Source organism: Zootoca vivipara, chromosome 1 (genome assembly GCF_965207765.1).
Source record: "Zootoca vivipara chromosome 1, rZooViv2.hap1.1, whole genome shotgun sequence".
Taxonomy (NCBI): domain Eukaryota; kingdom Metazoa; phylum Chordata; class Lepidosauria; order Squamata; family Lacertidae; genus Zootoca; species Zootoca vivipara.
This window is the reverse complement of record NC_142582.1, coordinates 95,081,591-95,106,757: the sequence shown is the minus strand read 5'-3', so window position 1 is coordinate 95,106,757 and position 25,167 is coordinate 95,081,591. Positions and strand designations below refer to the sequence as shown.

At 40.6% G+C, this 25,167-nt stretch overlaps 1 protein-coding gene across 3 annotated transcripts in view; it reads left to right on the top strand.

The window, feature by feature from the left end:
- Positions 1 to 25,167, top strand: part of RYR3 (ryanodine receptor 3) — a 265,417-nt gene that overhangs the window by 211,893 nt on the left and 28,357 nt on the right. For 2 of the 3 annotated variants that reach the window (XM_060273292.2, XM_088671174.1), the window contains exons 70-83: positions 200 to 370; positions 2,227 to 2,286; positions 3,046 to 3,177; positions 4,487 to 4,599; positions 10,183 to 10,279; positions 12,944 to 13,050; positions 13,794 to 13,845; positions 17,147 to 17,203; positions 17,961 to 18,060; positions 18,862 to 18,941; positions 19,186 to 19,262; positions 22,264 to 22,337; positions 23,070 to 23,150; positions 23,716 to 23,804. In XM_060273292.2, coding sequence (XP_060129275.2) covers positions 200 to 370; positions 2,227 to 2,286; positions 3,046 to 3,177; positions 4,487 to 4,599; positions 10,183 to 10,279; positions 12,944 to 13,050; positions 13,794 to 13,845; positions 17,147 to 17,203; positions 17,961 to 18,060; positions 18,862 to 18,941; positions 19,186 to 19,262; positions 22,264 to 22,337; positions 23,070 to 23,150; positions 23,716 to 23,804 — 1,290 coding nt within the window. Of the gene's footprint in view, positions 1 to 199; positions 371 to 2,226; positions 2,287 to 3,045; positions 3,178 to 4,486; positions 4,600 to 6,901; positions 7,002 to 10,182; positions 10,280 to 12,943; positions 13,051 to 13,793; positions 13,846 to 17,146; positions 17,204 to 17,960; positions 18,061 to 18,861; positions 18,942 to 19,185; positions 19,263 to 22,263; positions 22,338 to 22,579; positions 22,598 to 23,069; positions 23,151 to 23,715; positions 23,805 to 25,167 lie in introns of all 3 variants that reach the window. The other variant, XM_088671165.1, reaches the window with a different exon arrangement.

Genomic DNA, 25,167 nt, shown 5'->3' with positions numbered 1-25,167 from the left:
AGCAGTTCTTTGGTTCACTTATATTTTCCCAAGTTTAGCCATTATATATATATATATATATATATATATATATATATATATATATATATAATGTTAATATAAAAGGCTAGCTTTGGTTGGATAATTTGGGGAAATAACTATTTAATATGAATGAATCACATAACTACACAATATATTTTGTATGTATCTTCCCTTTTAGTCTGGAGGTCATGATCAAGAACGAAAGAAATCAAAACGTAGAGGGGATTTATATTCAATACAGACTTCTCTAATTGTAGCTGCACTTAAAAAAATGCTTCCCATTGGACTGAATATGTGTACTCCTGGAGATCAAGAACTGATATCTCTTGCTAAGTTCAGATACAGCTGTGTAAGTCGAAGTTTTGCTCAGTTAAGAGTGTTCAATTTTCAAATTCCAGTAACCACATGGGGGTTGTGATTCTAATACAGGCATAGGCAAACTCAGCCCTCCAAATGTTTTGAGACTACAATTCCCATCATCCCTGACCACTGGTCCTGTTAGCTAGAGATGTTGGGAGTTGTAGTCCCAAAACATCTGGAGGGCCGAGTTTGCCTATGCCTGTTCTAATACAAGGGTTCTCAAAGTGCACACGTTGCTATGCAGTATCAGGATATGCCCTCGCTGCAACGCCTGCATCTCAACAGTGCGAGGAACAATGCTCAAGCCATTTATATGGCAAACTGGTTTATTCATTAGTCCAAATGCATCTAGAAAAAGGAATGCTAGACCCAAGCACTTGACTGATTAAAAACTTATTGCCTATGCTGGAAAGCTATTCATAGATCTTAAAGACACATTGGCACGCTCATATTTACTGTATGCATGGAATATGTCATAACAAATGGAATAGTATGGCATCAGGGCCGTCTTTACCATATGCATCGCCAGGGTGCAAAGATCCGTCCAGCGCCCCCAATTTTTTTGGGGGGGGGCATGTCAAAGTTGTTGAACTTTTAAGCAGGGGAGCAGTGAAAACACTAACATGAAAAAAGTGGCAGCGATAACTCTGTCTTTTCATTTTTGCATTTATGCGATAATGAAAGACACCATGATGGGGCAGCACCAGATACATTGATTCTGCACCACTTCTGCAAAAGAGAACGGAAAGGACCCAGCGACCGCAGTCACCCAGGGATCACGGTTAAGAGCTTAGGTGGCTTCAGCGACGGGTGCCCCCCCCCCAGAATTCGGCGTCCAGGTGCACCACACCCCTTGCACCCCCGGGTAAAGACGACTCTGTATGGCATCTTAAAGGCAGGGCCGGTCCTACGGCCAGGCTGGGTGGCGCAGGCCTGCGGCAGCCACACTACACACTGAGCCTGCCCGCCCACAGCGCCAGATATGCTTAAGACGGCCCTGCTTAAAGGAATCCTAGCAAATTTACAGTACACAAGCTGTCCTGGACCAGAGCCCATTTCATCAGATGTATGTAAGAAAAATGGGGCCAAAACTGGGAAATATCTCACATTAACTACACATATCTCATTTACATTTGCCATAGCTCAATTGGTAGAGCGTGAGACTCTTAATCTAAGGGTCATGGGTTTGAGCCCCAAATTGGGCAAAGGATTCCTGCATTGCAGGGGGTTGGACTAGAAGACCCTTGTGGTTCCTTCCAACTCTGCAGTTTTATGATTCTATGAAACTAACAGTTACCCTTATTGAATAAGGGAAGTGGTCAGATATGAGCATAAAAAATGAATTTGGCATTGCACACCTACAGTTCTTATCACATTTTCCACACAGAATCCTATGTACGTGTTGCCTGCTGTTGCTTCTTGATGGGAGGCAGCTGTCCAGGCTCCTGTTCTCAGCTTTCCAGCTATTCTTCCAGATTGGATTCCAAGAAAACAAATAGACAAGATTTGGTGTTTAAAAACACATAGATAATAATTGGCAATGAGAAGAGTCAAAAACATTCACTTACTAAATCCACAAATGTCAACACACAAAACTTTGTCACCAGCTGTTTCAGAACTCTCCCTGCTTCTCACAGCCTCTTCACTCCTTCCCTTGGGAAAGTGGGTCCTCCTGTCTCTTCTGGGTTACAATATAATTATTCTATTGGCAAAACTTTGCAGCCCAGTTGTAGATGGCTGTGGGCTGTCTCATCAGCAGGATATTTGCTTTCTAGAAAGATAATTTAATAAGTTAGTCCAACTTTATTATGGCACAGATTAATCTATGTTTATATTTGTATGCAGAAAGACACAGAAGAAGAGGTCAAGGAGCACTTACGCAATAATTTGCATTTGCAGGAGAAGGTAACGTTCAAAAAGGTCTGTCAGATGAAACATTTTTTAGCATTAGGCAAAGTTTTAAAACATTTAGATGTTTAACAAGGCAATCTTTTGCTTAAGTTATGCAGGCTGTGAGGGCTATAGGATTTAGCAGACACACCTCTGTGCTTTTGGTATAGAAACTGCCTTTGTTGCCCTGTATGATTGCCTCTAGGGAGTGTGTCCCTAGTGATCTTCCTTGATCTGTCAGTGTCTTCTGATGCCATTGACCATGGTATTCTTCTGGAGAGGCTGTCTGAGTTGGGAGTGGGTGGCAATGCTTTACGACGGTTGCAGTCCTACTGAGATGACTGTTTTCAGAGGGTGGTGCTTGGGGAGTTTGGTTCCACTGTGGAGCCTTAAGTACCGGATTTTATTTTATCCACCATTGTGTTTAATATTTACACGAAATTGCTGAGTCGGGTCATCTAGAGTTTTGTAGTGCATTGTCAGTAATATACATACACAGCTTTACTTCTCCTTTGGATCTTTTAGTGGGGTAGGGTGGAGTTAGAGCTGATTTTGGAATTTTCCCAGTGGCATGCTTTTCCTAATCTTCTAGGCTGAGTATAAGATATGACAGTCATATCCCCATGTTCCCTGGCCTACCATAATTGAAGTATAGGACTGTTTTGTAAGAGTGAGGCATTTTATTTCTTATTTTCCCCTCAAATGTTTATTTAAATAAGTCTGCTAAGTATTTTTAAACATTTTTGATACAAGATAAATATGTGTTGTTTGCAGTCAGATGACCCAGCTGTGAAATGGCAGTTGAATTTGTACAAGGATGTCTTGAAAGCTGATGAACCTGTTGATCCTGAGAAAATAGTGCAGCGTGTGCAAAGGATCTCAGCGGCTGTGTATCATCTGGAACAGGTGAAAAGGATCTCACCTATCTGCTATATAGTCACAAAAGAACATGGAGTTCTTATCTAAGCACATATATTGTAACAGAGACTGTGTTTCAAATTGGGGAGTCCCTGGTTCAGATCTAGCTTTTGACATGTATTCAGTACCTGGTCTTAAGTAAGCTACTCTCAGCCTTAGCCCCCTGTCTGCAGTATGAAGGGTAATACTACTTACTTGGGATGCGGGTGGCGCTGTGGTCTAAACCACAGAGCCTAGGGCTTGCCAGTCAGAACGTCGGCGGGTCGAATCCCCGCGACGGGGTGAGCTCCCGTTGCTCTGTCCCAGCTCCTGTCAACCTAGCAGTTTGAAAGCATGTCAAGTGCAAGTAGATAAATAGGTACCGCTCTGGCGGGAAGGTAAATGGCGTTTCCGTGCGCTGCTCTGGTTCGCCAGAAGCGGCTTAGTCATGCTGGCCACATGACCCGGAAGCTGTCTGTGGACAAACGCCGGCTCCCTCGGCCTATAGAGCGAGATGAGCGCCGCAACCCCAGAGTCGGACACAACTGGACCTGATGGTCAGGGGCCCCTTTACCTTACTTAGCTTACAGGGTATTATTATTATTATTATTAAATGAATAATATTTATCTATATACCGCCCTATACCCGGAGGTCTCAGGGTGGTTCACAGAAAAGATAAACATAAAAGCCACAATATATATAATCAAAATAAAATCAACAACCCAATACCCCCCCCAAAAAGAGCCACATTTTAAAAGGGCATAGGATGTCAATCAGATCAACCAAGGGCCTAGTTAAAAGGAACATTTTTTTGCCTGGTGCCTAAAGGTGTATAATGAAGGCGCTAGACGAACTTCCTTGGGGAGAGCCTTCCATAGACGGGGAGCCACTGCAGAGAAGGCCTGTTCTCGTGTTGCCACCCTCAAGACCTCACAAAGAAGGACCTCAGAAGGTAGATATAGGGGTGACAACTAGAAAGTTCTAATGTCAACATTTATAACTTTGGGAAGCTTTCCCAACATTTATTATGGCTTTCAGATGAACCCCAAAGATTCTTCTGTTTTGCCAAACATTTGGCTTGATGTGATTTTCTCTCCAGTGTGAGGTTAGGTTTAATCTTTTGTGTTTTGTGCATTATTGTGTGTACACACACACACACACACACACACACTGTGTTTAGGGCCAAGAGCCATGATATATATAAATACAAATGAATGCCTGTAAATACAAATGAATGCCTGTATTTTCTACCATCAAAGACTTATAAATGGCATCAGCTGAACTGGAGCTGTTATTTACAATAGTGTTTTTCCATAGGTTGAGCAACCATTAAGATCAAAGAAAGCAGTTTGGCACAAACTCTTGTCAAAACAACGTAAAAGAGCTGTTGTGGCTTGTTTCAGGATGGCACCATTGTATAATCTGCCAAGGTACATAATTTTTATTTTTTATTTTTACATGAGACTCTTACTATTGTGCTTCAGAACAATGAGTGTTCTTACCTGACATGCTTTCTGTGACGGTATTGAAAGTTCAACCAATTTCTTAAAGTTTCCTGTTGGGCCATATTAGAAGAGCATCATATGTCTTTGTAAAAGAGATGCTCTAATCCTTAATTCTGTTTCAAATAGAAATAGATAGAACACAAGACTCGCAGAAGCATTTTGTAAAGCAGTCTTAACAGTATTCTAATAACACACTAGGATCCAAAATTAATTCTATCCTCAACTAGCACTGCAAAAATACATTTCTATTACATTTCATTACCTTTTCATTGCTTTTCTGAATATCAGAAAGTCTTGTATTTGGTGAACTTATATATCATTTTTTAATCCTTTGCAGTCCCCAGCTGTTTAAAAACAGTGAACTGCAATCATAAGCAAATGTACCTGCAAGTGGGTCATGTTGAACTCATTGGTGCGTGCTTTTGAGTAGCCATTCATATATTCTTGAATTGCCAGGCTGCAATATTTTACCCACTTATTTGGGAGTTAGCCCACTGAACTATATGGAACTTACTTCTGAGCAGACATGCATAGGATTATACTGTTGGAACTACCTATCCTTTTGCCACTATCCCTTGGCCAGGCATGTGGGTCCAGTTATCTGTTGCTATGTATGGGATGTCTGTATCCTATCTTAGGGCTGCCATACGTTCGGATTTTCCCAGACATTACCTGGATTTCAAAGTCGGAATTGACATCTGGGGGGCTGCTTTGTCCTGGATCAATCAAAAGTCTTGTTTGCGTTTTTGTAAAAACTTGCGGGGTGTCCTGGTTTTTGATTTTTGGAATATGGCAACCCTATTCTATATGTAGGGCAAGCTAGCCCACTCCTTCCTAGACATGAGAGAGTGGATCATGCCTTTAATATTTAAAACACCATCTAATTATTTATCCATTGTTTTAAGTGTGATAGGTTAAGGTCTTAACCCTAAAATTTGGGAGGCTTGTTTTATGAAATGCGTTAATTGACAAGTTTCAACTTCTGCAATTACACATGCATTGTTGTTGATTTGCATGCTGCATCTCCTCCTGCACATTTCTCCTTTCCTGCCAGCCCTTACTTGGAAACATGTAACGCTGGGTAAACAGCTATGCTCCCACAAAAAAAAATTTTTCCTAGGGCTGCAGGTGTAAGCTGGAAGCTAGCCTGTTCATGCCGTATGGCACATAAGAACAGCCTGTTATATCAGGCCCATCTAGTCCAGCTTCCTGTTCTCACTATGGCCAACCAGATGCCTATGGGAGGCCTGCAAGCAGACCTGAATGCAACAGTATTCTCCCCTCCTACAGTTTCCAGCAGCTGGCATTCTGAAGCATACTGCCTCCTACAGTGGAGGTAGAACACAGGGCCAGCTCTAAGGCAAGGCTCCCTTATGCTGGCTCCCTTGGCCAGTAAAGCGAGATGAGCGCCGCAGCCCCAGAGTTGGTCATGACTGGACCTAATGGTCAGGGGTCCCTTTACCTTTACCTTTACTGCTGTTTAGTTCCTTGTGATAGTAAATTTTTTAAAAAAAGAATGAACATGTGTTCTTTCCTTAACAGCTGCACACACCTTATCTCATATCGCTCAGGAGTCATATCTGCTCCTCCAGAATGGATTTTGGAGGCTGTAGGTGGCTGCAGAATGGCAGATAAATCCTTAACATTAATTTCCTTAACATTTCTTTGAATCTAAGACATTGCTTTTATGGATTAAGTAGGCATAACTTAGTGTGTGATTTCAGTCTCACTCTCTAACTTCTGTTGACATCGACACAATATTTTAAAAATGAGGGACACAATTTGAGTAACAGCAGAGATGGGGAGCAAGAGACCCGTGCATTCATGGGATTTCCACTGCTACCGATAATATATGGAATTATTTGTGACTACCCTTTGTGACAATATCCACGCTTGTGCATACAATTTTGGCTTGGTGGACTGCAAACTGTATGGACTTGCTATGTTATGAATATGAATATCTATATTTGAGTTTGACATTTGAAGAATTGAACCTTCGTATTTAATAAGAATCCTAATACTTAGGATTGTCATCATTATTTTTTTACTATAATCATGACCATATAGAACTTGGACAGAAAGAGATGAGATGCAAAACTATTAACATAAAATGAGATGTAAAATTATTAACATATTTTACATATTTAGATAACCTTTGCTTTTAATTGTTTTACTATAATTAAATTGTGTTTTTATTGTTAGTTGAAACCTATATGCTTTTCTTCAGACACAAAATTAGCAATTTCTACCTGAGCACCTTCCAACGTGTATGGCTGGAAAAAGTACATGAAAAATCTCAATATGACAGGCTCATACTCACATTAACGGTAATGTAATAGAGAGCCTCTTGCTTACGCACACACTTACTCCTTTCCCAGCCATGATATGATGTCATACAATGAGTTTGTACAATTTAATAAGGGATTCTGATTGGTCAGTCCAAGTTGAAAAAAATAGAAATTCTGGCAGTGAAGCACAAGAAATGAATTAAATAACAATTTATTGTGCGCTGAAACAGAAGAAACAGAAACAGAACACAATAAAAGATGTGTTATGTGTTTCCTAAAAATGACAGTGCTTAAGTTGTATTTGCTGTGAGTGTTTCTTTAAAAGGTATTGTTCTCCAGAGGTTCCTAGAACATAGTCAGTAGTACCTTTGGGATGACATCCCCTATTGAAGCAAAATAAAAAAAATCCTTCAGTAGCACCTTAAAGACCAACTAAGTTTTTATTTTGGTATGAGCTTTCGTGTGCATGCACACTTCTTCGACTCAGACCAACACGGCTACCTACCTGTAACTATCCCCTATTGAAGCACACATGCTGAGCTAATCAATCTTCACTTCCTTTTGGAGGAACACCAGTTTCTCAGACTGGCTCTGCTTCACGAGGCTCTGCCTGGTGAGGCAACCAGCCATGCAGATCTGGAGCACATATGAGCCCAATTCACAAGTGGGCTTCTTCTTACATGCTTTTCTTTCTCTCTTCCTTTATTTTGGGTTATTTCCCCACCCTGCCTCTGACACTTCCTAGAAGGGCTGAGAGGCTCTCTATGAGGATTGAGGTTGGCACTTCAAAGGCCCTAGTTTCCCCACCCTCACTGCAGGTGGAAGAGGGACCAGGCTGCACAATACTTCATCTCTTTGGTGGCACCCTTTGATCCTTATAGACCCATGGATCACCAGTGATGCCTCACCAAAGTCCAGGAAGGACAAGCTGCAACACATTCCCCCATTCCCAGTTCCAGGTCAGTAGGATTGGTTGAGGTCTCTACCCCCTTGGCTGAAGGCAAGCAGCAACCGATTGGGATGTTGGGCTCCCATAATGCAGTTCTGTCCCTGGCTTTGGCAGCCAGTTCCCATTAGCTCCCACCGATCTCAGTCCCCCCCCCCCCACTTTTACGGGTGGCGCAGTGGTCTAAACCACAGAGCCTAGGGCTTGCCAATCAGAAGGTCAGCGGTTCGAATCCCTGCGACGGGGTGAGCTCCCGTTGCTCAGTCCCTGCTCCTGCCAACCTAGCAGTTCGAAATCACTTCAAAGTGCAAGTAAATAAATAGGTACCGCTCTGGCGGGAAGGTAAACGGTGTTTCCGTGCGTTGCTCTGGTTCGCCAGAAGCGGCTTTGTCATGCTGGCCACATGACCCAGAAGCTGTACGCCGGCTCCCTCGGCCAATAAAGCAAAATGAGTGCCGCAACCCCAGAGTCGTCCGTGACTGGACCTAATGGTCAGGGGTCCCTTTACCTGCCTTAGACCTTAAATAGCATAGATAGCTTAGTCTGTGACTTTTCTCCCTCAACCCATAGCTGTGTTTTATTCCAGTTCACTTTGCCTTTATTGCGTGGCCAGGTGGAGACCCCCCCCCAACCCCTGGTGACCCCTGGGAGGTATAATGACTCATGACAACGTGTTATGGGATTAAAATTGGCCACAACTTTATTAAACTTTCAGGTGTAGGGAGACCTTGGCTTAGGCATTGGGCATTTATCCCTCCCAGTCCCTGGCCAGGGATCTGAGGAACATCAGGGTTATCCAAACTGTGTGGGGATTAGGCTGGCTCTGGAAAATGTATGTTTAAGCAGAGAGCCCCCCCCCATTTCGCCGCAACCCAGGGAAGAGCACCTACAACCTAATGGTGAATGGCCAGTGACTCCCCTCAACACAACCCCTTTAATGGGGAACCCTGGGGTCGCCACCACAGTGGGGGCATGGGTCACCGCTTCATGCCCCCCCCTTTAGGGAAGATAGACTAAAGGATTCCAGGGAGCCAACTGAGAGCTCCCAGGTAAGTTCCGCCCTCTATTGTGTGTGCAGGACAGTCCTAATCCTACCTGGCAACACCTCCCCAGCTGGGATTGGTTAACTGTCTGAGGTTAGGCAGGAACTTCCAGATACCCAGCTTGGGAAGGCGAAGAAGAAGAAGAGTTTGGATTTGATATCCCGCTTTATCACTACCTGAAGGAGTCTCAAAGCGGCTAACAATCTCCTTTCCCCTCCTCCCCCACAACAGACACCCTGTGAGGTGAGTGGGGCTGAGAGACTTCAAAGAAGTGTGACTAGCCCAAGGTCACCCAGCAGCTGCATGTGGAGGAGCGGAGACGCGAACCCGGCTTCCCAGATTACGAGTCAACCGCTCTTAACCACTACACCACACTGGCTCTCAGTGAAGCCAGTCTGACTTGCTGGGGATTGTGTAGGGCCAGGGGGCTGCCCGCGACCACGCAAAAAGCGCCCCTCCATTTGAAGTGGGGAGCGGTCATCCCTGAAGCACATCCTGCCGCCTCTCCTTACTCTGCTCTCCTCTTTTCTCTTTATTTCTTTTTAAAAAGCCGTTCTGTTTACCTCTTCTTCTTGGCTGAACTTCTGCCTGTTCTTCACACCTCTTCTGCTCAGCCGAAGAAGATGCTCTGAAGGACATTCTGGTTGAATACAGATGAAAACACAAGGTGTTGTTCACTCACAAGAGAGATGATAAAAGACCCAACCAGGATATCTTCTTCATATTTCTACAACCAGTCCTTTCACAACTTAAGGCAACAAAGTGGAAAAAGAGACTTTAAACCCAACGAATTGCAGAACAAACCACACCACACACCTTAAGTGCTCTGAGGTTATTTAGATTCTATTGTATGTGCAATACAATATGCAATGGAATGTGGTGGCATGAAGGCTCCCCCCCCCATACTCTGTATATCTGTTTATTGTAAGTTACATTCTGTGTAACTTAATTTCCGTCAAACATTGGGGAAATTGCTTATTTATTTTATTATTATTATTATATCACCATCCAAGGATCGACCACAGGGCAGTTTACAATATAAAAACACAAAAATAAATACCATAGTAACAGACAAAAACAATGATCTGGTGTTTTTTTTAAAAAAAAATTGCTGACCAATCAGAAGAACACAATTGTACAAAATCCATATGCTTACTAATCATTAACCGCATAAGCTTTTATACTATATTCCGTTTATCCCTCTTGATCTCACTTTCACCCCCCCTCCCAGGCACCGCTCTATTAACCTGTTCCTCCATGGTTATCAGAAATTTTGGATAGAAACAGAGGAATATTCCTTTGAGGAGAAACTAGTTCAGGATTTGGCTGTAAGTACAGATATGGCTGGTCCCGGTTTCAAATGCCCACATTGATCCATATTATTTAACTATATATTTATATCTGTATCTATCTATATTAAAATGTGTATCACTCTTTTCCTATGCCAGAGTTAATGTTCTTAAATATATAAGGTATCAGAAAGAAATAGCCAAGCTGTGCAGTATAACACTGGTATATTCCTTTTTTTATTTGAAAAAAAAATGGTTTGAACTAAAACTTATCATTGTTCTGCTTTGTTCAGCTTGGCAATTCCTATGTTTTAATTAACATTTTCTTTGAAGGCTTAACACAATTAATGCTTCTTTGTGGTTTGGATTTTGGTTATTGCATAACCCTCCTTTTTATTTTAACATTCTAAGCTGTTATACAAGTTAATTTGGCTTTGTCCTGATACTCTAGTAGAGTGGAATTCTAACAATAAACTTGTATGACAGTATTAAGCAACAAAAGTTTCCTTCCATATATTAAAATTGGAATTATTTATGCTTCTACTTCACCTTTTATTAGAACTTAATTCTAATTAAGATAAGTATGTGCATGTATTTCTAAGCTTCAGACAGTTTTAGATGTCTTCTTTTTAACTGACAACCTAAGAAGTGATTTAATTATTGTTTTATTTCTGTGTACATGTGAAATGATTCATTCCCCCAGCTATAATTAATAGAGGTTTCCATTACAGGAATGTAGTGAAGAAACCAACTAATAGTTTTATTAGTTAATTACCTTTATTACCTTGTAACCATTTCAACATTTGGCATGAAGTGGTATTAACCTATCACTGTGGGAAAAGCTTACTGACCATAAAATACAAGTATATTTCAACTGTCCCTGACATAAGCTGCATCCACACTAAGCTTTGAGTGAGGGACCACCATTTTGCATTCATTCACATTTTACAGGGCTCCTCATTTTACATCATCATCTGCTTGTAATTTTCCTAGTGCTCCTTCTGCCTTTTGCTTTTCTCACTGCAGAAAGTCTGGGTGCTTTTTAGAGGAATAGAAAAGCAATGCAATACTTGCGAGTGTAGATGCTGCTTTCCCATCTTTTAAAGGGATGTGATTTTGACATGGATAGTAAAGTTATCAGGCAGGTGAAACTATCATATCTCATCTAACTCTTTGTAGTGGGTAACATTTTATGATAATAATAATAATAATAATAATAATAATAATAATTTATTTATACCCCGCCCATCTGGCCGTGTTCCCCCAGCCACTCTGGGCGGCTTCCAACAAAACATTAAAATACAGAAATCCATCAAACATTAAAAGCTTCCCTAAACAGGGCTGCCTTGAGATGCCTTCTAAAGGTCTGTAATTGTTGTTCTCTTTGACCTCTAGTGGGAGGGCATTCCACAGGGTGGGTGCCACTACCGAGAAGGCCCTCTGCCTGGTTCCCTGTAACTTGGCTTCTCGTAGCGAGAGAACCGCCCTCAATAACCCCCTCAATTTTTAAATCACTACTTAAATTAGTACTAAAATCCTTTTATGACTTTTTTTAAAAAAAATACTAAAATGGCAGCAAAAATATGGTGCAGTGCTATAACACTACATCATTGATTTTAAAAAAGAAATACGTATATCTAGCCTCTGCAGTTTTAGCAATTTTTGTAGAATTCATATTTCCAGTCTATAATTCCAGTCCGAAACAAACATTTTTTGGAAATTGCATTAATAGCAATGAATAATCGAGCTCAAATTAGGTGAGTACCTAATGCTGAATAAATAAATGTTATTAATTTTCAAAGTATTTCTTAGAATTATACACCCAACTCCTATTTACACAAACAGCCTTTTAAATCTTCTCTTCCACATGCACAACAGATATGCCATGACCACGGGAGTTGACAGAACATAGCAGGATGAACAAACAGGGAAAGTGCAATAGCTGCAATAGCCTGGAAAGTCAGTTGCAATTCTGTTTGAAGTTTATTGTGGAAGAGTGATAACTTAATAGTGCTAAGAACCCACCCATAGATTATTTAGTGTGGTGGAAAATATTGTACATAGGATTGTCTTTTAAAGATTGGCTTTGATGCTTTTACAATTGAGTTGTCAGAGGTATTTTAGAAGCTATATGATTTCTATGTGAGAGATTATATTATGGTGTTTCTTGTAAGGTTGTTGGATGGTTGTACATAAAACCATGCATCATGCCAAGCAGAGAGTGAAATGGGCTTCGCACTTCATTTGTCTGACCTAGGTATGCTTTGAAGAAAGTGTAATTCTCATGAAAAGCGACAGCATCTAAGGGCTCAGAGACAGCTGCATTCTGCACAGAACAAAGTGCTCCCACCACCATCCATCTCTGTAGGGTTGACGAAGAAGGCCCAATCCATGCTGTATAGACTTCAGAAATCATGGAATCGTGAGCCATAGAACTGATGTGGCATCAGTAGTACCTGTTGGGTTCCAGGGGTATCAGGGCAAGCCAGGCAGACCAAATCAGACCCCTGAATAATAATGGGCATCTCATCAAAATCAATGTTTTTCTATAACTAGTTACATTTCTTTATATACTTTCTTCAAAAACATTTATAAATGTGCTGGTGTTATGTTAGAGAAGGTCTTGTGACTCAAGGTGGTTGGTTTATTGCATTTCATTTCGTTTCTTTTATTACGCATGCACCCAATATAATTATTGCACAGACTCCCCCGCAAAAAGGTGAGGAGGAGGAGGAAGAAACTGAAAAACATCCTGATCCTCTTCATCAGATCATTCTTCATTTCAGCCGGAATGCTCTGACCGAACGAAGGTAACTGCACTTTATTCAAAGCTATATTATAGACCCGCCATCTTTTCTGCACCCTAAGTCGTCCCCCACTTCCAGAAGCAGTTTGATTTGTTTAAAAACAAAAACAGGATCCATCAGGGAACTGCTTCATTTGTTTTCATGTCTCACATAATTAGCCCATTGCTATAGTGCTGGAGGTGACAGTGGAGATTTCTATTAACTAGAGAGGAAATGATGGTCCTTTTTTGAGTAGTGTGTGAGAAGGTATTATTGTTAGGTATGGGTTTTGCTGTGCCACTTTTAAATGGTGTTAATCTTAAACAAGATTAAAGAGTAGAAAGTCAGTCGATGTTAAAACTTTTAAGAAGTGTGCCTGCTTAACAGTGAGATTACAACCTTCTCAAAATCCTCTTGTGGGAAGTCAATTTCATACCTGATACGATCACAGATAATCATCAGCACCATAGAAAATTCATGGTTGGAATCTCTGGCTGCTTGCAAGCACCTTTAGAGTACAATAGCGGATAAATAAATTCCACTCTTGTGAAGTACACAGATGTATTATTCAGTTGTGAATGCACATGGTAAATATATGTTTTAACAAAGAATTTGACAAAGTTCCTAACCTTAGAGGGTTGTAAGATTGTATCATGGGATTGCAAGAAAATGAAAGCCTCTGCTTTGATGATTATTGGAACTGCAGCTCACAGATGTTATAAGTCCATTTCAGAAGCTGTTTTAATAATACTTCCACTTTCTTACAGCAAATTGGAAATTGACCCTTTGTACACTGCATATTCAGCAATGATGGCAATGGTGAGCATCTAATTTCATTGTTAATTCTGCAGTGATGACAAGGGTCATTATGTACCCTAAGACAAATACTCTAGTTCAACCGGCTGCCTGGTTTTAGTATTACACAAAATTTATACCTAATGTGAAACTATGCCCTTGAAGCGGCTGCTTCTAATTCTATATCAGCTGTTTAAGGGGTACATTTAAGTTTATGTTTAATTCCTAACTATGCAATTGAATTACATTTTCTGTTTTAGCATTCTTGTTGTTTTCAACAAGTGAAGTTACATTTGTTCTGTTGATAGTTAAGAACTGATCCTGTCCTAAAAAACAGGTGCTTAAAAACTCACCATGAACACCTCCCTTGTTCTCTTAGAATGTCAATGGCACCCACCTGAGAGGTGCCAAAACTGAGTTCCCACTGAAAAAAGCCCTGCTCTTGTCCATCATCAGCACAGTACTCATATGTGGAGGGATCTCCATAAGGCTTAATAGAGCCCCATTTTCCCCTCACACCCCCATGAAACATGTACATATTCCATCTTGGAAGCAGAGGGAAACATTCCATTAGAAGGGACTCATTTCTTGGAGGACAAACAGCTATCCTCTTATGCCAAGGATACTTCTCTGAGGGCTGGATGGATCCTGGTAGTGAGTGATTTGATTATTAAGACCATCAATAGTTGAAAAGGTGGTTGTTGTTGCCCATTGCCTAGGTAGCCTAATACCGTGGATAGTGCTTGGGGAGAAGTCAGTGGCTGTGGTGGGTGGTTGGCACCAGTTACATAGGGAAATGTAGTTATGAGGTCCTGGAAGCAAAATTTAGTTTCTGAGTAGGATGCTGAAAGCCAGGACCTCCAAGGTAGCTCTGAAATCTTACCAGTCCAACATATGGGGTCAGCTGGAGAGGTGCAGCATTTTAGTCGCAAAGCGTAGTTGAGATGATGGTCTTGGGAGGAGGGGTTTGGAATTTTTCAGGCATTGGGGAACCTTCTGGACAAGCCAAATTTGTAAAAAGAAGAAAAAGAAAAGAGGAAGGAAGGACGGACGGAAGGAAGGAAGGAAGGAAGCAAGGAAGGAAGGAAGGAAGGAAGGACTCTACTTAAACTGGGATGGAAACAGACTATTGGTGTTTAAAATTGAAAGATGCCAAAGCAGCTTTTAAATTGATTGAGAGAGGAAAGTCAGCAGTGGCCGAGGAGGATCTGATTTGGAACAAATCTTCTGGGATGTAGCTGATAAAATTAAAGAATATTTAAACAGGGGAGATGTAGAATTAGGCATTAGGAGTGCAGGGGCACAGGGTAGCAGTCAGAAAGGCCAAAGCACCACAGGTCAAAATGCAAGTGCCAAAGACACTTGAAGAGAGAGACTGTTTACAAGTGCTTATGCTACAAGCCTCCAAGCCAAGATGGGCAAACTGGAGTGCTCAGTCATAGAGGTTGGCATTGATATAGTGGGCATAACAGAAACCTGGTGGAACTGAGAGAACCAGTGGGTTCTCTGGATATGAGCTCTATAGGAAGGACAGGAAAGGACAATACTGGAGGTTGTGTTGCTTTGTATGTCAAATACAGCATTGAGTCCAGCAAGCTAGAAATCCCCAAAGGGACAGACTTCTCGCAGAATTGTTGTAGGTGATGATACTGGGTCCCAAGAGTAACTTAGTACCGGGGTATGCCTCATTTGCAATGCCCACATTTGGAGAACTGTATACAGTTCTCATTGCTTCACCCCAGAAAGATATTGTAGAATTGGAAAAGGTTCAGAAAAGGGCAACCAAAATGATCAAGGGATTGGAGCGACTCCCTTGTGGAGAAAGATTGCAGCCTTTGGGACTTACACAATAGAAGTTAATAAAAGGATTCAGGACATGGAGAAAGTGTGAAGAGAAACGTTTTAATCCATGTCTTCTAACATGGGGACTCGTGGGGGGGGGGAATGAAGCTCATTTTGGGATATTCGGGACAGATAAAAGAAAGTACTTCTTTACGCAGCACATATATCAAACTCACTCTTCTGGGAGGCAGTGTTGGTCACCAACTTGGACCAACTGTCTTTAAAGGATTAGACAAATTCATCAAGGATAAAGCTGTTAAAGGCTACTGGTTATGATGGCCATGTTCCATCTCCACTGACAGAAATTAGCCTTGCAGATGATAGAGTGCTGTTGCTTTCAGGTCCTGCCTTTGTGCTTTCCGCATTCCTGGTTGGTCACTGGGAGAACAGGAGGCCAAACTAGATGGGCCAGTGGCCTGATCCAGCAGGCTATTGTGTTATATTCACCCAGACCTTGTTTCTTTGCTTGCCCAATGGATGAATGCTTGAAGCTTGTGAGGAGGAGGGAAGAGGGACTTTGTTGTGTTTGATGGGACTAATATTTATTGGCAGACCAACTTTAAAACTGTTAATCAGATGAAAGAATACTGATTTAGGGCTTGAAAATAACCTCAGGTTTGGAAAGTTTCTAAAAATAGAGAATGACCATTCAGAGGAAATACTATCAGGAAATATCAGGCTTGATAGCATTCCCAGGTAGAATGAATTCTGTGAATGGCTGTTGCCATGGGGATCAGAGAACATTGAGAGAGAAACCAACTGAAACAGAACCTTGAATGAGGGTTGGTTGGAAGATAGCTGGCTTTTGTATGCTGTTGAGACACTTGCTCTGAGCTGCTAGGGATCTTAGCCTCATGTGGCACAGGGTGGTGTAGAAGCCTTTCAGGGCCAGCACCTCTGGAATATTTGTTTTGTTTGTCTGGAAATATTGGGGATAAATCATTGTGTATAACTGCAAGTGCAACATGTGAGAAAATGGGAAAGGGATGGGGAAGAGCAGGTGTAAAAGCTATAGCCCTTTCTGATACTTCCACTCTCTTTTTCGCTGTCCACAGCACGGAAAGCATCTCTGTCCGCCATACACTTTTCTTGTTTGGGTACTTTACAATCCTTGGCTAGGATGTGGGTGGGTGACTTGGGGAAAATCTATATAATTTCTGACAAGGTTTGAAGATTTAGAAGGAGCACAATGTTTCATTCCTCTTGTGGGTGCTGGGTAGGAGGAAATAGTTCCCATAGGTGCCTGCCTTGTAAGAAATTCAACAATTTGTTTATTCTTAATGCATGCCTATAACCGTATTCATTGTCTGAGCCCTCTGTATGTGAAAGTCATAAACAATTTTTGGAGAAAAGTTTAAGACTCTGCTTGGATATATTAAACCGCTCTTTAACTTTACCTGCTCATTCAAAACACTCTAACCAAATAAATGTAAAATAGCACAGTTTAATTCAATCTGAACCTATTTCCTTCTAATGAGAAAAGAGCTGTCAGAGTGGAGAAAGTGATGATGATGAAGAAGAAAAAGAGAAGACATTTGAGGTGAGTTAACCTTTCTTAAAGTATAAACCTTTTTTGCATAATGAGCTAGAGTAATGTGTTATTCAAACTTACCAGAAGTTAGAAAGTTTACTTAAACTCTTCCTGAGAACTGCATACATATTTATGAATGTCATTATGATCATGATAATATTTTCACTTACTGCAAAAAAATGTTTGAGATTGATCCTGCCCCATTTATTATTATTTTTTCTCTTACCTTCTCTCCTACACTTCATTTTTCCCCTACCTTTTGTTCCATACACCTGGAAAAGCTTCTTATCTTTCTTTTTAAATTCAAATTGTTCCTTCCATAGCTTTTATTTCATGCACATTATTACTCCAGTTGCAAGCAAAGTCTCATTATACAAAAGTGTCATGGAAAACTATTATAAAAATAAATAGCAGATGTTGCTGCACTGGGGTTACTATTTGTCTGATGATCCAATTCACAGCTGATTTAGTCCTATTGATTCTGGTTTAATGGGGTTGCGGGTGAATCTGTAAAACAGTCCATTTAATATTTTTGACTCTTACTCACCTTTTGGCTACTAATGGCAGATACCATTATATAATAATAATAATATATAATAATTTATTATTTATACCCCGCCCATTTGGCTGGGTTTCCCCAGCCACTCTGGGTGGCTTCCAGAAGGATATTAAAATACAATAATCTATTAAACATTAAAAACTTCCCTAAACAGGGCTGCCTATGTCAAGGAAACACAAATACCTCTGTCTGTATCTTCTCTCTCAGGAAAAAGAAATGGAAAAGCAAAAAACTCTTTATCAGCAATCTCGACTTCATGAAAGAGGAGCAGCAGAGATGATATTACAGATGATTAGTGCCAGTAAAGGTAGCATTCCGTAAAATGTTATATATTCATTTGTTTCTTTGGAAATATAGTCCATTCTATCTGAAGGCCACAGAGGAGATGATAGTTGCACATTAAACATACTAACGTTAAAAAACCACACCATCCATGTGGGACCTGCAAGAATATGTTGTACTGTAGAGTGCTCCTGTTTCTATCTTTGGAGGTCTTTAAGCAGAGGCTTGACAGGCATATGTCAGGAATGCTTTGATGGTGTTTCCTGCTTGGCAGGGGGTTGGACTGGATGGCCCTTGTGGTCTCTTCCAACTCTATGATTCTATCTGGCTGGCTTTTACTTTACTCTATTTCAGGATGCTCTGTTCCATTCCCCACCCATTGATTTTCCTTCCCTGCTCTCCAACAGTCGGTCAGCTTTCTGTGGCAGCTAGACATGCTCAGTCCTCATTGGGCTCTTTGGAATGGCTCCCTCCTGAGGATTCTTCTAAATAACAAATTGGACTCCTGCACCTTGATACATCCCCCTTGGGGATGGATGGTGCCTCTTTGACTAAATAAAGACCAGTGCTTAGATTCATTGCTATGAATATATATGATCTGCTTTACTTTGGTGATTGTTATAGTGACATTCGCTTCAGCTTTACTTTAGCACGAATCAAAGGAGTTGTGCATGTGCACTGAGGCAACAGTTCCACATATAGCAATGCTTTTAAACATTCAAAAGTTTGAAAAGCATCTCAGGATGTGGAGTAAGGTGCTGCTGCTTAGAAATGTTTTAAGAGAGTAATTACTTTACCATAAAATTATTCTGTTCTTGATTGACAGGTGAAATGGGACATATGGTAGTTGAAACCTTGAAACTTGGTATTGCTGTTCTAAATGGAGGAAACTCAGTTGTTCAACAGGTGGGCCATATTTGGATGTGATAGATCTGTATGCATGTTACTTTGATTTTGTTAATGTTTTACTGTTAAAAGCATTGAGAAGTTGAATTACTACTGAGGAGAATTCAGTTATTTTTGGAGAATGAATTTTTTTTTACAGAAAATTCTCTTTCTTTTTGCTTATGTCAAGTAAACTGGAAAATTCCTTACACAAATAAGGAAAAACCAAATCATTTCTTCTTTTGTTCAACCATTTCTTTTTCAGAAAATGTTGGACTATTTGAAGGAGAAAAAAGATGCTGGATTTTTTCAGAGTCTTTCTGGCTTAATGCAATCTTGCAGGTAAAGTCATGAAATATAACAATCTACTTCCAACTATGTCAGCATGCCTATTTGTATGACATTTCCCTCTCTCCATGTAATCTCTTCCAAGTGATATAAAAATGCCAATGTGATGTGGGATTTAAATGCTAGTATGAGAGATAGCTATTGGCCAGCAACAATTCCTGCAATTGTGGTATCTCCCCATTGTGATGACCGGAATAAATTATGGCTATATTGATGAATTTACTGGTTCAGACATGATTTTTCCACATGAACTTATATTTGTGGATAACTGGGTAGTATTTTGCATAGAAAAATATTAGGGGCGAACTAGAAACTGACAGCTGTTCATTACCATGAGAAATCATGGTTTATATGGCAATGACAATGAAACATGGAGCTAACTTTTTTCAACAAACCATAGTTTAGGTTAACCACAGTTTAGGGTTTAGAAATAATATTAAACTGTGGTTAATCAAAAATGGAAGTGAAAGCTTTTGATCTTGCAGCTATGTCAAAGGAGGAAGAGAGAAGTGCAGATTGTTTTCTTTATCAAAAATAAAGACATTTCTCATGACATCCAGTGACAGCTAAGGTGTTGTTTATGTATTAGAACTCAAGGATATTCTTGACATACTGTAGTTTAGACAGCAAATTGCCCCATCCCAAATATTCATAATGTTAGTTGAATATATATCTTAATTTGCTTTAATATCACTTGTAAGTAAATAGACTAGAAATTGTGATTTTATACAGTTTCATGCTTTCAACACATACATTTCAAAATGGAATTAGTAATATTTGCTCATTGCATCAATACTGTGTATCAGTGTGGACAAAAGTATACACAGTGGACATAATCATTGGCCACATGCATGACCTCATGGCACTACTGTAACTGTAGATGAGGCATAATCCAAAAAGGCTGGGTCGGGCGATGATGCAGCAAAAAAAGCAAATGCAATTATAGGCTGTGTCAACCAAGTATAGGGTCCCCATCAAGGGAAGTACCGGTAATAGTACTGCTTTGCTCTGCATTGGTCCAGTTCTGGCCACCACAGTTTAAGAAGCATATTGACAACCTGTAATGTGTGCAGAGGAGGGCCATCAGGATGATCAAGGGACTGAGAACCAAGTCTTATGAAGAATGGTTGAGGGAGTTGGGTATGTTTAGCCTGGAGAAGATAAGACTGAGAGGTGATGTGTATGATAGCCATCTACAAATATCTGAAGGGCTCTCACATGGAAGATGGAGCAAGCAAGTTTTCTGCTGCTCCAGAGGGCAGGTCCCGTACCAATGGATTCAAATTACAAGAAAGGAGATTCTGAGTAAACAAGTTATGTCCAGTGTACACTACAAATTGTCCTAGATGCTGTTGTACCATAACACCCCTGCTTTACCACTCCTAGGTAATATATTGATACTTATCGTGATCAAGGAATGTGTGCATAAACTTGCATTTTTTTGCAGAAACTGCATCCATTAGGTTATACGTGTTACTTAAAAAGCAGTGAGAAGATTTGGTACATGCACTTTTTGCCCCTCTGACTTCTCATACTTTCTCAACTGAGGGCGAATTTAAAGAGCAGCTTAGGTATCCGTCAGAGGGTTGGTTCTTTCTCCCCTCCTGTTTAAATCTTTGGTGTTACATAATGATAAACTAGCAGCGCCATTAAACAAACAAAAATCGGGATGAAAGAAGCGGCCCCACAGCCACAGTGACATGACAGCTAAGCTAACGCAATAGTCTTTATTCTTATGGGTATAATATAAAACATTTCCTACCAGAGGTGAGACACTTCTCCTGTCTTTGCTGGAGTCCTGGACTATCTGCTATTACATTTCCCTTCTCCAGTGTAAGGCTTTTTCCTTTGGAGCCAGGAGGGCTTGCTAGCCATCGCACCTTTGAGTATTACTGTACTCTCAAACTCAGGGGAGTTTATCAAGTGTTTGATTCTGACACTTGAGATATGCAGTTGAAAATTTAGTTGACAACAGAGACGTGGTAATAACAGAAAAAGTTGGGGGTATATGTTTCTTGTCTTCATGGTAGAGATGCTATATCAAATCTGGGTGTTGTAGGTTGTTACTGAAATAAATATTTGCTTATTCCCCCCCCTCAAAATTGTGTTCACTAACATTTACCCAGTGTGTCCTAATTCCAAATAAATGGGCCTTAGACTCACTGCTAAATAAACTTATCTAGGAGTAAGCCCTGTTGAACTCAGTGATTCTAACCTATGAGAAGAATACAAAGAATTGCTCTGTTAGCACAGTAATTGTACACTATCCTAATCCCCTCATCTTTGCATGGGGGTTATATATGGCAGAGTTAATGCTTTGACAGCCTTGCTGGTGGGTAGCTCTGCAGTTGCAAAGGTTCCTGCTGCACCCAGTTGGGGAGGAAGCTGCCACTGGCAATAGGGTCAGGATGTCAGAAGTTTTAGATCCAGTGGATGCAAAGTCCCAGGAGCCCCTCAGCTACCCCAGCCTGGAGATGGCACAGTATTTCTTTTGAACAACCAACACCCAGCCTCCTCCTGCCTTGGCCAGCATAAGCAGGCACAACCAGATCCAGCAGTTCTGCCCTGCTGCTCCATAGCCAGAGATTAAGATTCTTCTGTTAATTTGATATTTGAAAGTGTGTGGGTTTCCTAAGAATGTTATGTCTTCACCAAATGGTGGTAATTATAATGGAAAAGAAGCCAGCTTCAGTGTGATTCGGAAGAGCGAAGAGGAAACATCATTCATTCTTAAGGTATATTCCGTTCATTTCCATCTCAACATATCCATGCATTCGCTTGCCCTGATATCACAGATGGAATATTTTCAGGCAGGCATGTGTTATGGAAGGAACTTGGACCCCTTACAGATCAGTGAGGTCATCCACCATCTTTTAAAACCTTTATAACTCATTTTTACTGTTTGTATGTTTTGCTTGTTTGTATGCCAGCAGTTCAGGGTTTCTGTTGCTAATAGATACAGCAATCCTTTCTGAATTGTCTTTTTCTTAAAAAGTGTTCTTGACTTGAATGCCTTTGAGAGACAAAATAAAGCAGAAGGCCTTGGAATGGTTACTGAAGAAGGAACACGTAAGTATACTCATACTTCTAATTCACATAAGGATTACATTTCATTCCCCCCCCCCCTTTTGATACCAAATTGGTCAGGTCTTTTTTAAAGTTTCTTCTGTTGATAGCCTCGTTAAAATAATGTAGCATTATACTATTATGGTTTTTTAAATAATTTTTCTAGAGAAACGGTTAAACAAAAGATATTGTGTAACTTGTAACTTGCTTACCCTATATTATTATTATTTTTCTTTGATCCACAGTCATCGTACGTGAGCGTGGTATGTTTGGGTTTACAGCTTTTGATGCTATTGTGTGTTGCAAACACAGAAAGAAATCTTCTTTAATTGCATCTTTCCAGACACCCTTTAGGTTTAGTTTCATGGTCTGCAGCCGGTTGCGTGTTGAGCTTGGACAATCAAGTTGATGCTTAATTAAAGAAGTGTCTTTCATATTTAAGGCATGGTTTGATAATGACTAACCATTTCCTATTAGATCTTTAGTCCTGTAGTTTTGACCATGAATGCTTTGGAGTGCTAAATATTTGGCTTTGCTTTTTTTCTGTTTCATAGTTTATTTTTTTATCATTCTCTCCAGTACATTTCTTTTTTAAAAATTACTGTAAATCAGCTTACAGTATTTGCTTTTTATTGAAATCACTTAGTTTGAAGGATGCTGTTGGAAGACTATCTGTTCTGCATGTTTTGGAAATGACTGATGATTGCATAATTCATTGTACTGTATATTTTCAAGGTGAGAAAGTACTACAGAATGATGAGTTTACTAAAGATCTGTTTAGATTTTTACAACTGCTGTGTGAAGGTCATAACAATGGTAAGTGTTCTGAGAAATTTATTGTTTCATTGAAATCCTTCATTGAAAGGAATAACAATTCATTTTTCATTTAAACTGATTTTCAGTCCTTTAGCATAGGGAATTAATTAATCTGTTTCTCAGATAAAATGGTACCTCAGAATTCTCAAAAAATATTTTTAACATATAGTAGTTATTTCTAACAGGAAATCAAATCGCCTTTTATAAATTATGCATATTTTAAGTGGCAAAATAATCTGTGTAGGAGGAAATGCAAATGCTATTTCTGATAGCTCTTGCTTAAGAAATAATACTGCCTTACTATTAAGAATGTTTCTGTGGTTGTATCCATCAGCTACAGTTACTGAGCAATTCAGATTTTTCATTTTCTATATCAGGGGCAATGTGGACTCCAGCTTCCATAATCCCCAACCATTAGCCATTCTGGTTGATGTTGAAAGGAGCTGAACCCAAGCACATCTGGAGGGAACCACGTTGCCCACCACTGCTCTATAGGAACACAAATATAGAAATAATAATATTTTCATATCTTGCATTTACTCACCACTTTTATTTTAATTTTCAGATTTTCAGAACTACCTGCGCACTCAGATGGGCAATACCACCACAGTTAATATTATTATTAGCACAGTTGATTATCTTTTGCGCCTTCAGGTAAGTTGGAGAGTTATTTTAATTCAATTTCACTTCCTACTTTAGAAAGTCTCCATACTGAAATAGACTTTGGGTTTTCACTACTGTTGCTGCCTCTGTTCTCCTCTTTTCCTAAAGAGCTCCCATGACACTGGGCCAGTTAGCATGGAACCCTTACCTTCCAAGTCCCGGACTGCAGAATCCGGGACCGGCAGCCGTGTGGCACCGGAAGTTGCGTCGACGTAACTTCCGGTGTTGCTTTGCCCTTCTATGGGCACCAAAAATGGCCGCCGCCGGCTTCGAAAGTCGCTTGTACGCATGTCAGGAAGTGCGTCAACGCAACGTCCGGTGTCACTCCGCCCATCTATGGGCACCAAAAATGGCCGCCGCCAACACCGGAAGTTGCGTCTATGCACTTCGGGACATGCGTAGATGCGACTTTTGAAGCCAGTGGCGGCGATTTTTGGTGCCCATAGAAGGGCAAATTGGAAAGAAAAAAAATTGCAGCCGGCAGGAGAAAATAATGGAGAAAAACGGGAGACGAAGTGATACGGGGGACCACCAGGAAAAGGTAAGTAAAAACGGTGGTTTCCCGGGGAAAACGGGGTACTTGGCAGCTATGATGGAACCATCCAACACAAATATAATTATTACTGTATTCAAAACAGAAATTCAAAAGAGGGTTACATTGAGTTTACATGCAAACTCTCTTAGGGATTATTGTAGAGTGCAAAGTTTTCCTAGGGGTTTGAGAATCAACAAGATTCTAATGATGCTTATCGATGTGGATGTTAAGATGAAAATGATATCTATATTGAAGAAGTAATGACAGAAGTTTACAATAAAGTAGATAAAATGTTTTATCACCAATATATTGTAGTTACAGCCATGCACCTTCAGCAGCTCTTTGTGGTTGTCGTATAGTATTGTGCCCTTGTATGTGATTTAGTTGGAGGGAGCTCCCGTTGCTCTGTCCCAGCTCCTGCCAACCTAGCAGTTCGAAAGCACACCAGTGCAAGTAGATAAATAGCTACTGCTATGGCGGGAAGGTAAATGGCGTTTCCGTGCGCTCTGGCTTCTGTCACTGTTTCCCGTCGTGCCAGAAGCGGTTTAGTCATGCTGGTCACATGACCCAGAAAGCTGTCTGTCTGTGGACAAACGCTGGCTCCCTCGGCCTGAAAGCGAGATGAGCGCCGCAGCCCCATAGTTGCCTTTGACTGGACTTAACCATCCAGGGGTCCTTTACCTTTTTCTTTCGTTGGAGTCCAACAACACCTGCACTGCCACTGGTCCCATGCCACACTCGCCCTGCCCAGTCTAGAGGCATAGTGACCGAGAAAGTGACATTTAAAGGTTTATTATTCCTTGATGGTGTTTGCAGTGG